Source organism: Geotrypetes seraphini, chromosome 3, assembly GCF_902459505.1.
Source record: "Geotrypetes seraphini chromosome 3, aGeoSer1.1, whole genome shotgun sequence".
NCBI classification, from domain to species: Eukaryota; Metazoa; Chordata; class Amphibia; order Gymnophiona; family Dermophiidae; genus Geotrypetes; species Geotrypetes seraphini.
The window spans coordinates 53,240,606-53,259,107 of NC_047086.1; the positions used below are offsets into that span (position 1 = coordinate 53,240,606).

Consider the following 18,502-nt stretch of genomic DNA (forward strand, 5'->3'; position numbering starts at 1 on the left):
TGGATCTTTTAACAAAATACCTTATAGAAGTATTGAAGTTTTCTTCTATTGCGATTCTGCCTTTAAATAACATAGTAAATGATGGCAGATAAAGACCTGAACGGTCCATCCAGTCTGCCCATTAGTTATTCTTATTAGAAATACATGATTAAGTTAACTTGTCAATGCTTTGATATTTCTGGGCCATAGACTAAAGTCCACCTGGTAATATCCTTCGTTCCAGATATACTTTTTGCCAGTCTCCTCCAAATCTGTGAAGGAACCCCAGGTCGAAGAGGTCTAGGCCTAGGAGAGAGAGATGCTGTTTTTCAGGATTTATCAACTATTTTGGAAGATTAATTATCAGAAGTATCTGTCTGAGCAACACTACTGGTATCTTTTGTTTTTGAACAAGACCTTAATGCAGTGATGAGACTATTTTTTGAAATTCTCATGTTCTATTTTGTGGTCAAAAAATTTGAATTTACCCGAATGCAACTAAAATTACACAAGAAAGAAGTTTCTGTCACTGAGGGAGGAAACTCAGGCTTTAGGAGCATTGTATTTGTTGGCATACCAATGTAAATGTATAACTCATAAGATACCTGGGTGTAAAATATGTTTTCTTTGATCCGGAGCATTTGAGGGCCTTCGTTGATATTAAGAAAATTTCCAGTGGTCTTGATCCAACAAAAAATGAATGATTTGTGAATGATAGATGGACAATATCAGTTTAATGCCTTTTCTTTAATTATTTTTTCTTCTTTTTTGGTCTCCTTGTTTTCTGTCACCTGCCTCTTAACTTTCTTTTCCTTTCATAGTGGTCTAAGGAAGAGTAAAAATTTTATTTTTTTTCTTTAAAGATTTATTCTTGATTAGTAATTCTCTGTTTTTCTTGAACAAGTTGTAAACGCTTGTATAAATTTTCAAAATATAAATAAAGGAAGGCAATTCAACACCATTGAAGACATAAAGCAAAATTTGACACAAACTTTTGGCAATTCCTGAAGATGCATTTAAGGACTGTTTCCCGAAGTGGAAACGACGTTAGGAAAAGTGTATACAGGGAAGGTGAATACTTTGAAGGGGACCCAATGGAATATGTTGTAAGATTGTTTAATAAATTTTTATAAAATCAGTCCTGGAACTTTTTAACTGACCTCTTATTTCTTCAGGTTCCTTTTGAGTCTGTTCCCTTTAACCTTCATCCTATGACCCCTCATTCTAGAAGTGAAAGAAGTTAAACTCAGGAGCAAAGCTGTACTTCACTTAAAAATGTTAATCACTCAATTAATTGTGACATTACTTTTTAATCACAAGATTAATCACAAAAATGCCTCATCCACATTTCCTCCTGTACAATGCAAAATATACAGATAGCAGACATAAATTCTCAAAACTGACATATTTCAATCATTAAACTGAAAATAAAATCATTTTTCCTGCCTTTGTTGTCTGGTGATTTCATTTTTCTAATCATCTTGTTCCCAGTCTCTGGTTCTGTTTCCGTGTCTGTGCTCTGAACTATGTTTCCAGGGCCTTCTGTCTATTTGATATTTCCTCTCTCTTTCACTTTCTGCTCTATATCTGTCTTTGGTAGTGACCATTCACATTCAACTTTCTTCCATTTTCTGCCTCCTTCTAAAATCTAGTTTCCATCTCTTACCCTTCCCTCCATCTATGTGCAGCATCTCCTTCCTCTCTTTCCTTTCTCCTCTATTAATGTGCATTACCTCCTTTCTTCTTTCCTCCCATATACATACAGCATTTTCTCCTTCTCCTTTTCCATCTATCTGCATTTTCTTCATGTCCATCCATGTGCCACATCTTTGTCCTCTTTTTACTTCCCCTCTCTTCATGTGCATTTCCCTCTCTATTTTCTTCCCCTCCTCTCCATTCAGAGCCAGTATCTCCCCTTTCCTCCTTCCATCACCTAGTTGCAGAATCGGTCCTTCTCTCTCTCCTGTCCAGATCCAGCATATCTTTCTCTCCATCCCTTCCTCCTCGAGTCCAGTACTTCTTCCACACTCTTTCTTCCCCCTCCCCAGTCCAGTCTCAGTCTCTTCCTCTCTCTAGGCTGTATTCTAGCTCATGGGTCCAGCGTTTCTCCCTACCCAGTCCTCCAAACTTCTGTATATTCACTGGCAACAAGGCAGCAATTAAGCTAAGCTGCCTCTTGCTGTCTTAAGGGCTTTCTCTCTGACGCTTCCCACCCATTCAGCAACAGGCAGTTATTTCAGAGAGAAGGCTCCCAGGGCCAGCCAGGCTTAATATGGCTGATGAAGATATACAAGTTTTGAGGATGCCAGACTTGTGGCAGGGGAGGGGAGAAGCATAGCAGCATCAATTTTATTTTAAAGCATTAAACTTTTAACGTAAATGGACAGCCCTACGTTGTCTAAAGCAATATTTCTGTATGAAAAGAATGGTGGATGCATGGAACAGTTTCCCAGTGAAGACAGTGGAGATGAGAACAGTATTTAAATGGCTAGGCAATATGGTCTTTATCTGCTGTCATTTTCTATTTTCTGTGTGAAATTGTAAAGAAGACTGATTATAACACACAGCCCTCAATTACAACTGACACACAGCTGGATGTGATCAGTGTGGCAGGACTGCTGAGATACAGGACATAGATTACACAGCATGTCCCAAACTATTTCAACTCCCTCTCAAGTGCTTAAGAAAAACTAATGAATAAAAACGCAGGGGGGAGGGAGGGGGTAAAGAGTGAAAGTAACCATATGGCCATTTCTATTTCAACCACCTGAAAGTGTGCAATGGAGTTCAGCAGTGATTGCTGAAACACACCTCCTAGTCTAGAATGAAGTGTTGCAGGGTCCAACCGATACTGTATGTAATAACAGCAAAAGTCAATTACTCTTACTGTGTTTTATGAAAGCCAATGAAACAAAGAATATGAAGACACATATCCCCAAATTCTGTAGACGTTGTCCAGATCCACTTGTAAGCCAGTCAGACAATTAGGAGCTAACAATCAATTATTAGAGTTAACAAGTAATTGACAGTAATTAGGAGTTAGGTGCAGATCTGCCCTATGCCCTGTTCTATAACATTCTAACAATTCTTAAAGTGAACTCAAGACAGATCAACCACAATACAAAATTTTTCAGTGATGAGACACCCCATAAAATAGTATATTTCTCATCACTGAAAAATTTTGTATTGTGGCTGTTCTATAACAGGCACACATAAATTTCAGAGTGTGCACCTCAAAAGGGGTGTGCCCATGGGAGGGGCATTCCCAGAAATTAGGTGTCATGTTATAGAATACCTGCATTTGCATGCCTGCCTGCCATCTGTTGGGTGTCGGCATTTACGCCAGCTTTGGTCAGGTTTAAGTGCTCACTCTCAAGTGCGAGAAGCACGCCAAACTTGAATTCTGTAAAGTACACTCTGCGTAGAGCGCCCTTTACAGAATATGACCTTAGCATGGATCATAATGGCACCTAACTCCGGGGGGGCCACTTTCTGAATCTGATCTGGCCTGCTCATTTCTGGTCCTGGTGCAGTGTCAAAGAAGTCAAATGGAAAAAAACTATATGATGGCCTCCTAGCCACACAAGCAGCAAAACTCAACAACCAAATCTCCAATCTACTAATTATGACCCCAGACTACAAAACATTCAGAAAAGAAATAAAGGCTCTACTCTTCAAGAAATTCCTGCAAACGACTTAATATCGCTAGCTCCTTCCCACTCCTCAATACCACTCCCTAATACCTTCCTGATTCCCCCAAAGCAACCTCATCTTCTCCATATCTCCTCTAGAAATTACCAGATAGCTTCTTCATGTAATTCCTTTATTGTAATTCTTTTGTAATCCGCAAGGCAATGGCGGAACAGAAATCTCTAAAGTAATACATCTCAGCTTTTCCTTCACAAATACGGATCCTCTGTACTTATCCTGTTTTTAAAAGTTTCTGTCAGTTTTTATTTCCATCACTTCCACTGGAAGGCCTGCCTGTGCATATACCATACTTTCCATAATAAAATATTTTCTGAACTGATGTTACGCCCAAGTCTGTTCTGTTGAAGCTTCATACCTCAGCCCATTCTACAACAGTTTGTTGCTTCATGATGTATATTAATTAATGGAAGCAGTCATGGAAGAGATTGACTTGGATGGTGCTGGAATATCTGCACGACAGACTGAGAAAATGTGTGCTAGGGTCTCGGGAGACCATGAATTGTTATTGGTTCTAGGTATGGGTCAGAATTTCATCAGGCTTTTTTTATATCTTGCAGTGTGTCCCTGCCAGTGCCTTGCATTGCTCACTTTTAATTTTGCTACTTCCAAGCACCATTTTCTGTAAATGATGTGACAGCTATCATTATTTAACTGTGAAGTCTTGAGACCTCTTGTTATACGATATCAACCTCCACACTCTAGATTTCTCCAATATGGCTAACAGTCCCTAGAATTAAATTATCTGCATGTTGAAATAACGTGGACAATGATACCTTACAATTAGTTTTATGCTTCTGTTCATTATATCTAGAAACATAGCATTTTGAAGTGATTAAAGCCTCTTGGCATAAAAAGTTAAGGGTCGTAGAAAGGGCTTCTTCCTTCCCTGCTTAGCCAGTAAACCAGGGCTACTCAAATAATTTGAGCTGAGGTCAGCTGTCTGAAACTCAGGGTCTGCAAAGTACAGTGGAACCTTGGTTTACGAGCATAATTCGTTCCAGAAGCATTATCCACATTAAACCTCATTTGCCACGTCACGGCCCATTTCTCAAGCATGTTTATGTTCTGTTGCAGGTCTTTGCAATACTTCTGCGTCTTCACTACTCTGAATAGCTTCGTTTCATCTGCAAATTTAATCACCTCGCTCATTGTACAAATTTCCAGGTCGTTTATAAATATGTTGAAGAGCACGGGTCCAAGCACCGAACCCTGCAGCACTCCGCTCTTGACGCTTTTCCAGTCCGAGTATTGTCCATTTACCTCCACTCTCTGTTTCCTATCATTTGCTGTGTCTTACTCAGCTATTATTAGAAACAAACTCACCAAAGCTAACTTTGATGCTACCTGCGAGTCATCATATGTTGTGTATGTCATTACTGTGCTCATGCTTTTTAGTGCACGTGGGAAGAATGAAGTGATGCATAAAATGGAGACTTAATGAACATGAGTTGTTTGAGAACAGGAGCACTCACAGAGTGCTGTTGGTGATGCGCTGGCAAACTTGATAGAATCAGATCATGGATTTCAAATGGCAAATAATAAATGTTATGCTGGCTTCCAACTTGGGAGGAGATCGAGACTGACAGAGCCAGCTCTGGCAAATCAAGAACAATTTTGGATATGTAAATTAGCCACAATAAAGCCTGAAGGACTTCATGACGAAATCGAGTGGCTTTCTCTTTTGTGATTGGTGTGGGATGATTATGTGACTGCTCAATGATTGACTACATTTAGTTTGTTTTAAATCTAGCACCATGAATTGATTGCTTGAAAAACTTGCAGCAATGTTCAGTGGCATAGTAAGGGTAAACAGCGCCCCCTCCCTCGAACGCACACTCCCTTTCCCCATAACTTTTTAATTTCTCCGGCATGAGCAGCATGCCAACATCGGTGTCGGCTCGCCCTTTGACGTCGCTTCCTAGGTGCGGGTCCCGGACGTGGCATCAGTGAGCGCGCCGATGCCGACGCAGGCAGCAACCTACGCCGGAGAAGTAAAAGAGGTACAGGAAAGGCAAGGGGCGCGGCGTGCGGCAAGGAGAGGATTGGGGGGGTGGAGAGGAGGAAGGGTGCTGTGCCCTTAGCGCGCCGGCCCCCCTTCCCCTTACTACGCCACTGGTAATGTTATGGACTATAAAGTAAAACTGGACATTTAGGGGCCTTTTATTAAAGGCCATAAGACACTTAGGTCCTGATTCTATAAATGGTGTCTAAATTGTAGGCATAAGTGTCAATCATACACTAGGTGCTGTTTATAGAATCTCGCCTAGCGGCGCTTAAAGCAGCCTTGGGCATTAGTAGGCACTGAAATCTTTTGTGCACTCTATGCCAGGGTTTTCTTGGCCTAAATGAGTGTGCCTAAGTTAAAACACATCCAAGATCCACCCAGAATCCGCCCCTAATCATGCCCACTTTCTGGTAGGTGGAGTAGATGCTTACCTCAAAGTGGTAGGCACTTACCATCTAATTAATTGCAATTTTTAATTAACAGCCCCAATTAAGGCTAATAAATAAAGTTAGGTGCCCAGATTGGCTAAGCACACCAATCTAGGTGCCCGACTTTAGGCATCTTTTATAGGGCCTTAAAGCACAGTTAACATGCAAAACCAGGTTTCCACACAAATATGCTAAAGTGTTTTGCAGTATTTTCCCTGTTTAAGGGGTCCTTTACTAACCCGTGACTAAAAGTGGCCTTTGGGCACCCTAAAAACATAAGAATGGCCATACTGGGTCAATGGTCAATCTAGCCCAGAATCCTGTTTTCCATAGTGGCCAATCCAGGTCACTATGGAACCTGGCAGTAACTCTTACCCAGGTCTTTTCTGTGTTTTACTGCAGTTGTAAAATGGCAGATTTTCTATTTTTGGTATTAATGGCCATGCGCTAATGCTGCTATTGGTGTGTGGTCATTTTTAAAAAATTACCACATCAGCACTTACCACCACCCATTTTGTAAGCAATAAGAGCTCATGCAGTATTCTCACATTAACCAGATAGCATGCGATAATTTAGCACAGAAATGTCCATTCTCAGACACCTAGAAAAACAACAAAAAAACACATAAAATATTTTTAGCATGTGCAGATTTGGCAGTTACCACAGGAACACTGGGCACATCCCATGGTATGCCATATGAAGTTGTATTAGGCACACATTAGCACCTAATGTAGCTTAGTAAAAGGTCCCCTAAATTGCGTATTATTGGGTTGTTTTTTTTTAAGAACTTATCTGGGAATGTGACATGGACATGGAAATGTTAGCCAGCTAATATGTTGTCATTATTGTGTGCTAACCTCTGCTGTGATGCAGTTGCCACTCAAAGCACTTGTGTCGGGTATTGTGGAAGTGAAAATGTGGGAAGCTGAATGCTGGAGAAACTGAGATAGAATCAAATAAACCAAGTGTCTGATTTAACTTTTGCTTATGCTATTCACCAGATTCTATATATAGCACCCAGATCTGCACAGCCAAACTTGTGTACATGCTAATTTCTTAGAACAGTAGATTGTGGACTCCACAGCAAAACTTTCTGTAAGGGCCCCTTAGGTTTCAGGATATTCACACTGAGGCCCAGATTCTCTAAAAGTGCGTCCCGATTTTAGGCAGCTGTAGGCGTCCTACAGCTGTCTAATCAGCCAATCGGGATGCACGTTTTTTAAAAAAAAATGCTCCCCAGGCAGGCCGCCTATATTGAAGGCGAGGCCCGCAAGACACCTAGGCCCTGATTCTGTATAGGACGCCCGGAAGAGGCGTCCTATTCAGAATCGGCCTAAACTAAACCCCGATTCTGTAACCGGCGTCCATGTTACAGACGTGGGTTAGAGAATCGGGTTAGATTAGACACGGCCCGCTACACTTATCGCGGCAAGGGATCTCTCTGCCGCTATAAGTATAGCGGGCCGTGGCCCCCTGACCGATCACTGGCAGGAGGGTGCCCAAACCCTCCTGCCCGAAGACGCACCCCCCTCACCGACACTACCGACCGCCCCCCCCGACACTACCGATCGCCCCCCCCCGACAATATCGGTCGCTGGCAGGAGGGTGCCCAATCCCTCCTGCCCGAAGACGCACCCCCCCCCGGCGCTAACAACCCCCACTCCACCAAACCTGTTCTTACAGATGGGTCTTGCATGTCGAGCAAGCAGGCACGCCTCGTCGAAATGAGGCGGGCCCGCCCCTTCCCGCCGAAGCCTAAGGCCTGATTGGCCCAGGCTCTAGAAGCCTGGACCAATCAGGCCTTAGGAATAGCAGGTCCGCCCATCCCTACTAAGTCTAAGGTCTGATTGGCCAATCAGGCCTTAGATTAAGTGGGGATGGGCGGACTCGCTATGCCAAAGGCCTGATTGGTCCAGGCTTCTAGAGCCTGGGCCAATCAGGCCTTAGGCTTCGGCGGGATGGGCCGGGAAGGGGCAGGCCCGCCTCATTTCGACGAGGCGTGCCTGCTTGCTTGACGTGCAAGACCCATCTGTAAGAACAGGTTTGGTGGAGTGGGGGTTGTTAGCGCCAGGGGGGGGTGCGTCTTCGGGCAGGAGGGATTGGGCACCCTCCTGCCAGCGACCGATATTGTCGGGGGGGGGATCGGTAATGTCGGGGGGGGGGCGGTCGGTAGTGTCGGGGGAGGGCGGTCGGTAGTGTCGGGGAGGGGGGTGCGTCTTCGGGCAGGAGGGATTGGGCACTCTCCTGCCAGCGACCGATATTGTCGGGGGGGGGGATCGGTAATGTCGGGGAGAGGGGTGCGTCTTCGGGCAGGAGGGTTTGGGCACCCTCCTGCCAGTGATCGGTCAGGGGCCACGGCCCGCTATACTTATAGCGGCAGAGAGATCCCTTGCCGCGATAAGTATAGCGGGCCGTGTCTACTTACAATGTAGACCAGCATTTTGCTGGCCTACATTTTTAAGCTTCTCATCTACTAGGGAGATGCGTAGGGCCGCCTAGGTTCAGCCTAAGGCCCGCCTAAGGCCCTTAGACGAGCTTAGGCATCTTGCGGGTCTCCCTAGGCTCCCGGAGGCGCCTTCAGGCCTGCCTGGGGAGCATTTTTTTTTAAAAAAACGTGCATCCCGATTGGCTGATTAGACAGCTGTAGGACGTCTACAGCTGCCTAAAATCGGGACGCACTTTTAGAGAATCAGGGCCTGAATGTGCATGAGATTGATTTGCATATGCTGCCTCCTTGGTATGCACATATTCATTGTGGATATCCTGAAAAACCTGATTGGGTGTGCCAGGACTGGGTTGAGAACCACTGACATTTGGGGGGGGGGGGGAAGCTGGGAGGTTTGCTTACATACCTAATACTCTTACACGGGCCCTGATATGCTTGTCTGCACATACATACATGTGGCATTTTATAAGACCACAACAGGATAGGGAGATAACTAATTTGAATCTGTGATGAAGAATCACAATACCATAAAACAATCACAGCTCTTATAAAAATTATCAATTATAAAAAAGTGAATATAAAGTGCTCAGACCCTATAACCATTAGTTTAGTGATGACACCAAACTGCGGTTTAGATAGGGACCATCATAGCATCTTTATAGTCCCTAGCCCAACCCTTAAGCATATAATCACAAAAGAGAAAAGATAACCACTTATCTGGGTTCACTGGAGGGTCGGGCACTTAATCTGCCACAGTTGTGATAAAGTGACGTGCTAGAAAGTGCCAATCAATGTTAAAAAGTGTACATTAAACTGCCATATCAGTATCCATGACCCCCCGACTCGATTTTCGGCTCTTCATCAGGAGGGGACACTGTTAAAGCAAAAATTCTATTTAAAATCCTGAACAGTGAATAACCTCCTAATTCTACCACTATAGACTTGTCATCTACTTGCCATCTTACATACTATAATTATATTACTCAAATTCTTTAAGTTAGGAAATATGAAAACCAAATCTCATACCGAATATCGGCAGCCTATACCCGGCAGGCTAGGAAATGCTGGCAACAATGAAACCTGAACTGCAACTACTCTATTTATCGGTCTATCCCTTACCTCACCGGAAATGACATCTACCCAATAGACATGCTCGTTATAAATTGAACCATTCTATTTCTGAATTCAAACCAAGCGGCATAAGAGTTTGCCAATTGTAAATGAATCTCTGTTCTTTCATAATTAAAAATTTTGATAGATCACCGGAAAAATCTTTAATATGCAACAAGACAGTGTATCTCTGCCTCAATTGAATGGGCTTCCTGTAACCAATGGGATACTAAAGGGGCGGAGACTCACTCTCTACAGATATTACTAAGGTGCTCTGTTATCTGGATTTTAATTTTTCTACAGGTCTGACCAATGTATATCTTCTCACAGGGGCAAATTATGCAGTATATTACCCCGCTGGAGTTACAATCTGTACCGGAAGACAACACAAATTTCTTACCACCTGAGTACGGGATCACCAGATGTGGTCGATCCAGTATGTAGGGTTATATGGTCTGAGCACTTTATATTCACTTTTTTATAATTGATAATTTTTTATAAGAGCTGTGATTGTTTTATGGCATTTCATAAGAGCCATTTTCCACATGCACATACTTTATGGATGGAAAATATTTTATTAAATTACCCCTATAATGTTCTTTAGGTGGCCTTCGGTAATTCTGTTAAGGTCAGCATAGGTAGTAGGGCTGGCAGTGCTCAGGTTCTTAGTGAACATCGCCACAGACATGCACCTCCTTGTCTGCAGCTAGAAAATATGTGAAGCAAAAATGATTAAACATTTCAAAACTAATATCAACGATAACTTAGAAAAGAAGTTCTGACCTTTCATTTTAAAATTAGAGCCGAGCACTTCTGACTGAAGACATTGGAAATTATCTACAGTGCTCTAACACATTTCTTTCTTTCTATTCATACTAAAAGCTGAGCAGAAGAAAAAAAAAAAAAAAATCACCGATTAAAATAAACGTCCACCCAAACGCTAATTGCAGCAGATTTGAGGCATCTGAAGGGAGTTAGGCACTTGAAAGCAATTTGCCTTCAAGGAGAAATCGCTCATCCGCCTCCAAATGAGCCTAGCCTGCCAATTTTGGTGCTTCAGAGGTATACGGTCTCCACGCAGCAACCCAGATGAGACTGTTCGCAGGCTGCTGGGAACGTCCTGAATAACCTACCAGGCCCCAGCCTGTGCTCTGCCTCTGCCCGCCGGAGGTTGCACCGGGCAGGAAGCCAGGCAGGCCTGGGAATGTGCAGCGGACCCTTCCCATTGGCTGAGGCGCCCGGAGCTGGGAGGAGCTTCCCGATTTTTCATTGGTCGGGAGAGCTGACTTCTCCGGGATGGAGGGGCTCGGGGGAGGGGGGGAAAGACAGTGCTTCATTGACATGAGCGCGGGGAAGGATGTACCCTGTCGCCTCCTTGGCGAGGAGGGGGCCCTGGGAGGAGGAAGTAGCTGGCCAGGGAGGGCTAGGTGGGGATGAGTTGCGGGGCTTGGGGCTCCCAATCTCTGCCGAGGGGGGTAAGGTAACTCCGCGCAGGGGAGAGTCCGAGAGCTGCAGAGCTGTCAAAGCCGAAGGGAAACTGGGTAGAGGAGGAGGAGGAGGAGGAGGAGGAGGAGAGTCACATACAGACACGCGAAGAATATGGCGAGGGAGGAGGACCCGATTTGCAGCTGCTCGACTGCTCTGGCACTGCTGGCTCTCATCGGGGCAGCAGTTTCCGAAAGGAAGTCCTTGTGCGTGCCCTTCCCAGCTAAACAAGTGCAATTTGTGCGGGTTCTCTGCCTCCTCCCCACGGAACGAAATCATTGCAATCCGAAATCCGTTCGTTCCTGTTGTCCTTCACTTGTCTTTCGGTAAGTGGTCCCAGACTGAACTTGTTGTTGTTTTTTTTTCTTTCTTTAAATTTACTTTATCGAGTTAAAGCCTATCAAACAGCCCACGCTATTTTTTTCCCACAGTTTGAGTTTGTGCCCCTATGCAACTAACCCCCCCCCGATCATTTTATGGGTCGTTGCACATATGGTCGTGAGAATTTATGCGACCAAACTTTCAGCGCACGCTAAAATCAACAGAGCAAACGGAAAAACGCATGGGGTTGGAAAATTGCAATCGGTGCATTATAGACCTCAGCTTCTATTATTTTGGTGGCATCCCCTCCGCCGTTTAAACTTTTTTTGCATGCCCGACTTCCCTAACATGGAGCGAGTTGCTGTCGCCCCCCCCCCCCCCGGGCTGACGGAGGAGGGGGCTGTTCCCTCTTAGAAGTTCAAACGGATCCCTGTTACCAGGTGACTTCGTTTTGCTGCGACTGGCAGGGTTGTAGCAACTTCCAACAAACCTGAAGGGCGAGAGGGCGGCGCGCGGAGGCCAGTTCGGAGCTCTGCGGGAACGAGCCCGGCGTCCGCTCGCTGAGCTCGAGCCGACACGGCTTCGGGGGGAAGGGAGGGGGGGGGGGTTGTGACGTGCGGACTCCTTTGCCTACCCAAGGGGAAGAGAGCCTGCAGGTGTATTGACGGGTAGGTCTGTAGGACTAGATGTGAAACCAACCAACCATTCTTGAGTGATTTGTCTTTGGTTTGATTTGCTATTGGTAACTGTCCTTAAGGCTGGCTTACACCTTCGTATTATTAATGGTGCATGATATGGCTTTGATTTATCCCGCGAGTTAACTAAAGACCTTAAGGACATCTGAGCAGGTGCTCTAGAGAGCAATGCCCTCATTTAAAGTTTATAGTTGAAACGTTTATTATATAGGGTCTTCCATGTCGATCAGAAACCCGTGTGTTGTTGGGGGGGGAGGGGGGTGTTCTTCAAAGGATCGAGCCATAGACTCGGATGTCCCAAGTTTTGTAAAAAAAAAAAAAAAAAAAAAAAAAATAAGTTATTTCAGCGAATGTTGTCCTAAACTTAAACACTTCTGATTGTAATATTACATTTAAGATTCTCAAAATCTGCATGGAGCTGAGACACGATTTTGATGTTTGAACTGTGTGCAAGACTTCCATAGAGTGAACCCAAATAAGTTACCCAGATAAGTGAAGGGGACAGTTTTAGTTCACAAAGAGTAACAAAGTGGGAAATCAAGGTCACATAGATGCACGAGCACCCCAATACTGAGCAAACTTCTTGACTGGGTTTAGCACCCCCCTCCCTAATCATTTTCAAAAGTTGGCTCCTATGTATGTATAAGATGCCTTCAGCACTCCCAATCATTTCAAAAGTAGAAATTACACAAATTGCCCCTACTTGCCTATAATGAGAGCTTGCACAGTGTATGGGTGGGGGTGGGGTAGGTGGTAGGTGCTCAGCACCCACAAAGCTAGTAGCTTTGACACATCGAGTTTTCAGAATATCCCTAATGAATATGAAAGAGGCTTCTAGACAGTGGAGACAATAAACATGCAAATATCCTTTATGCATATTCACTAGAGATATCCTGTTCTTCCAGGACTGAGCGTGAAGAACAAGGCATTAGGATTCTCTTGATGTCTTAAATTCCTTGCCTGCCCCTAGACTACAGCCAGTGTAGAGATCATTCATTTTCTTCTGTGTGTAAAGCTGTAGATTTGAAATCCATTACATTTGATCATCCAAGGGCTGTTTTTTTTTTTTTTAAAGAGAACCACCAGTATGTTTCTAATTGAGATGTGCTTGCAAAGGGGGGGGGAGGGGCTTATGCATTAACACTTGTGTACCATTTTACTTCTACCTGCATTGAAAGCTTATTTTTTTTTTCTAAATATGCAGGAATTCCACGGTGAGCAGCTGGGAGTATAATTTTGTAACCTGGCAGTTCCGTTAAATATTCGCTTTTAAGAAACATAGTGGAAATCAGGCATGCGAGTTTCAAAGTTTTAGTACTGCAAAATATGTTAATGATGCTGTATCTTATATCTGGAGAGTATAGTAGCCTCTATGTATCAGAAGTTTAACAGTATTATTAAGTATTTGCGGAGAGTGTGACTTAGTGGTCAGAGCTACAGACAGCCTCAGCACCCTGAGGTGGTGGATTCAAACCCCATGCTACTTCTTGTGACCCCGGGCGAGTCACTTAATCCTCCACTACCCCAGGTGAGCCCACTGGGACAAATGCTTGACGTACCTGTATGTAAATCACTTTCAGTGTGGCTGTAAAACTACAAAATGGTGGTATACTCGTATAAGTCCCAATCCCTCTTCCTTAAGTACAGAACTGCATGTTAGTGTGACATACTGAACGGTGTGTAAGGAGTCCTTTTTTAGCACAAAAGGTATATATTATCTTGCAGGTTAATGCAGATGTGCTATATTGAATTTAGTGAAGACAATACTAGAGAAATCCATCCTATATTTGTGCAGCTCTAGGTCTTTCGAAGTTAAGAATGGCATCTTGAGTTACAATGCTGTTAAGTTTTCTTAACCTAGGACTAACTCTTCAAAACCTGACATTTAATTGACCTTTGGAAGTTCATTCTGTTAATAATACTCCAGCACTAAAGCTATGGTTGACTGAGCTGGTGTTTTTACATTCATTCGTGCTTAGCATATGAATTCTGCAGCATAATTGCTACTTTAAGTTCCTATTTTCAGAGAAGAAAGAGTTCTTACTCTTCCCCCCCCCCCCAGGGCTGGGTCCTTGTAGAGTGTTTTGGATTGAAATGTTTTCCTGCCATTAGTTTGTATTGGGCGTGTCTAAAAGAAGGGGGAAGTAATGGAAATTTCTTGCGTATACTTGAACTGCTTTGGGAAGGACAAAAATGCAGTTGGAAATGGAGGACGACCTTCAGGGTTTTTGAAGGTTATTTGGTGCCCAGTGGAAAAGACATTACAAAGGTCTAATTGCTCTGGCGTTCTAGGTCACAGCATCTGAGCTGCAATGATAAATAAGTTTGGCTAATAACATTTCTAGAGAATTAAACTCGCATTTTGTTAATTTCATCTGAGGCACTTAGTATAAGCAAAATAAGCCATTTTCACTTAGGAGCTAGCAGGTATTGAAATGCAACTGTTGCTTTTAACTTTAGGTTTGATTTGGTTTGGATATCTGTAGGGGTTGTAAGTGAGAAAGTATTAATCCTTCTGTGGTTGCATATTTGAGTCCTGATAACCAGCCTTTTATTTTCTTAAAGCTTTTCAGCGGACTGCGTCCTAGAGGTTTTTATGTGGTTTGCCAAGTTTTATTATTATTTTAATATTAATAAAGTCCATCTCGGGAACATCATTTCTCCACATTGTTTTTTGTTTCTTCTTGAATTTGTCTGTGGAGATCATTGGGTCAATGCTCTTGTTTTCTTTTTGCAAGAAAAGAAAAACATTGTTTTTTGAACTGCAAAATGTATCTTGCGTACGTAGTGTTTTGTGTTTCATTATTTTCTCATTTATAGCTAAATTTGAAAACTGTAGGGTAGGAAATGTGAGCCCGAGAGCTGGTCTTGACAGGTGACCATAACATGGGGCTGGGAGGTCCGCGTGTCACCTGTTGAGATCTTCCTGGGAAGGGCTCGGAGAGGTAATTGATCAGTGGCATTTCCCGCTGGGAGGAATTTAAAATGATTGGAGGGGTGCTGGTGGGGGTGGAGTTGAAAGCCGGGACCTCGGAGGAGGCTTTTCCCACCCGCCTGCCCCTTTTGTTTGCTGGACAGATGTGGATGGTCGGGAGGTAGCTTGGGAGGGCAGTTGTCCCGAGTTACTGGTACTCATCCAGGGATGAGCGGCGGGCCACCCTGAAGCTGTGCCTGTGGGTTGGGAAACCCTGAAAACGGGGCAAGGAGGTACATGCCGCCCCTCAGACCCTCAGGGTCAGGAGCTTTAAGTATTAGACTTATTTTGATAGCTCAGGAATGTTGCTGTTGCCGATCATTCTTCGAAAAGAAGCAAGTCCTACTATTGGTACAATCTGTAATCCTTGGGATGCTGGACTACTATACCTACCATGTCCCGCGACCATGATGAAGCAATTGCAGACGATGCAGAATACAGCCCTGAGACTTGTCTATTCACTAAAAAAATATGACCATATCACAGAGGCATACCATGACTCGCATTGGCTTCTAATAGAAGCAAGAGTGAACTTCAAATTCTACTGCTCACTTTACAAGGCTATCAACGGAGAAAGCCCAACTTACTGGAATAACAGACTAAATCAATCCTCCTCTATCAGACACAGAAGAACCCATTCACTATTCTATTACCCACCATCCAAAAATGTCAAACGAAAAAAACTCTATGACAACTTAATAGCCTCCAAAGCAGCTAAGTTGGACAAACAACTCACCACTCTGTTATCTTCATCCACAGATTACAAAACCTTCAAGAAAGAAATTAAAACCATACTCTTCAAAAAACACGTTAAACCTATCCAGCACAACATCCAACACTCTATAAACCCTTAGTACTCTCTAATTTTTTTCTAATTACTAAACATTAACTAAAACCCATAATTATCCCTTAAAATTTTATTCTATTACTTCAAAGTTGAAATGTAATTCTTGTTTTTAGTTTGGATGTAATCCGCCTTGAACCGCAAGGTAATGGCGGAATAGAAATCACTAATGTAATGTAATATTATGTTTTGGAACTTGTTATGGTTACCAATGAACAGAGTTGCGATTATTTTCCCAAGAAGTGAGTTTTGTGTGATGATTACCGTATTTTCACGCATATAACACGCATACGTGTATAACACGCATACGCGTATAGCGCGCGGGAACAAAGCATTTCTGTAAAAAAATTTATATATAGCACGCACACGCGTATACCGCGCATGCTGCTAAAACCTCCTCCCGCCACCCCCGCTTACTCCCTCTTCTGGCCTGTGAACCGGAATCCTCCCCCCCTGCTCACATCACCCCCCCTCCCCCGTGATCCTACATCCCCCCCCCAGCACCGAAAAGACATCGCTTACCCGATTGGGCACCAGCACCAATGCACAGGACGTGCCAGTGCCCGAAGATCCTCCCTCGCCTGGGCTGGGCTGGGCTGGGCTGGGCGGTGCGAGGGAGATCCTCCCTCTTCCCTGTGCTGGTCTGGTCTGGGCTTTGAGCATTTGCTGAGAATCTCAGAGAGAGCGAGACCAGAAGGCTTTGAGCATGCGCAAATGCTCAAAGCCTAGACCAGACCAGCCCAGCACAGGGAAGAGGGAGGATCTCCCTCGCACCGCCCAGCCCAGCCCAGGCGAGGGAGGATCTTCGGGCACTGGCACGTCCTGTGCATTGGTGCTGGTGCCGGTGCCCAATCGGGTAAGCGATGTCTTTTCGGTGCGGGGGGGATGTAGGATCGCGGGGGAGGGGTGACGCGAGCGGGGGGGAGGATGCCGGTTCGCAGGAGGGATGCCGGATCACAATGAAAAAAAAATTGTATAACGCGCTCACACATATAACGCGCATGGTTATGCTCGGTTTGTAAAATCGTGTATAACGCGCGTGTTATATGCGTGAAATACGGTATATTAAGGGTATGTTATGGGGAGTAAGGATTGCAAATGGTAAGGGGGGGTAACGGGTGACAAGCAGGTCCTCTCCAGATCCTGCTGTTAAATATAATAGTGATATAGGAGGCACCGTGAGCAAATGTAGTCTGATTTTTCTAGGTCTAAATGTAGATTTTTATTGTATAACTTTTCACTTGTGCTCTTTGCAGGAAATTGAAATGTCAGGTGATGATATGATGATTGGCTGTCTTAAATATAAGACCCAACAATATAGCTATGAGGATGGCTTTTATCACAGGTGGCAGGCAAACCACAGCTGCTGATCTTAGGGCCAGTATAATCAATCAGTAAGATTACTTAGTCATTTAGGTGGCATCTTGGGGGGTGGGGTGGGGGGGGGAGAGCAAAGAAATTCAGCAAATTATCAGCACTTTTACATTTGTCCTGCTTTTTTTTTGGTGGGTAAATGTTTTATTGTTCTGGGAGAAGTGGTAATTCAGTTTTATAAAAAAACTGAGGGGGGTTCCTGGGGGCCTGACAAGCAATTGAAGAAGCCACAGAGCTGAAGGCTTTTGGATGCCTATTAACGGAAAAGGCGACATGTTTAATGTGCAGTGCTGTGTACGGTTGGCAGCGCTGTGGAAATAAGAAGTAGTAGTAAAGGGTGGTGAATGCTTGGAACAGCCTCCTGGTGGAGGTGATGGAGATGGAAGAGTTTATCTGAATTCAAGGCAGCTTGGGATAGGTAAATTGGAGGGGGTTAATGTGAACGGCATGGTTGGACAAACCAGACAGGCCATATGGTCTTTATCTGCCTTCATTTTGCTATGTCTCTACCAGCCCTGGCTGCTGTGTCATTATGTATTCTAAAATACCCTAATCACAAAAATGATGGAGATGAGAGATGATATTTTTATGAACAATTTGGTCACTCATCAACCACTTCTTGCATCCTTTTGCAGTGCTCAAATGAATTAGTCGTTTTTAAACCATTCGTGGCAGCGTACACTATGAACTGGAAACTCAAAAGCAATTGGAGGCGATGCAGAATTTCCTCAAGTGCTCGCAACGGTTTGATTTTTAGAACAGGTCTATGTCAAAACTGCCTAGTGCGGGCTATCACCCGGTTTCAACAAACCCTATATATATTAACAGTACTCCTATTTAGCTTTCTTTTTATATATTATTTAGGAGTACTTAGCTTCGATAGGCATTAAACCTTCTTTATTCCAGTTGAAGTGACTACCAATCTATTATCCCAAATGAGTTGCTGATCACTGGCTCTACGGAGCGTCTCCGTGTCGCTCAAAACCGAGGGCTCCTTTTACGAAGCTGCGTTCAGCGGTTTTAGCACATGCAGCTTTTTAGCGCACGCTAAACCCGCGCTACGCGGCTAGAACTAACGCCAGCTCAATGCTGGCGTTTAGCGTCTAGCGCGGCCAGCAGTTCAGCGCGCG

The 18,502-nt window shown here is 44.1% G+C and overlaps 1 protein-coding gene across 1 annotated transcript in view; it reads left to right on the plus strand.

The window, feature by feature from the left end:
* Nucleotides 1–11,036: 11,036 nt before the first annotated feature.
* LOC117357171 overlaps nucleotides 11,037–18,502 on the plus strand; it is a 30,250-nt gene continuing 22,784 nt past the window's right edge. Inside the window, exon 1 of the mRNA XM_033937542.1 lies at nucleotides 11,037–11,490. Within this exon, the coding sequence (XP_033793433.1) occupies nucleotides 11,037–11,490 (454 nt within the window). The remainder of the gene's footprint in view (nucleotides 11,491–18,502) is intronic.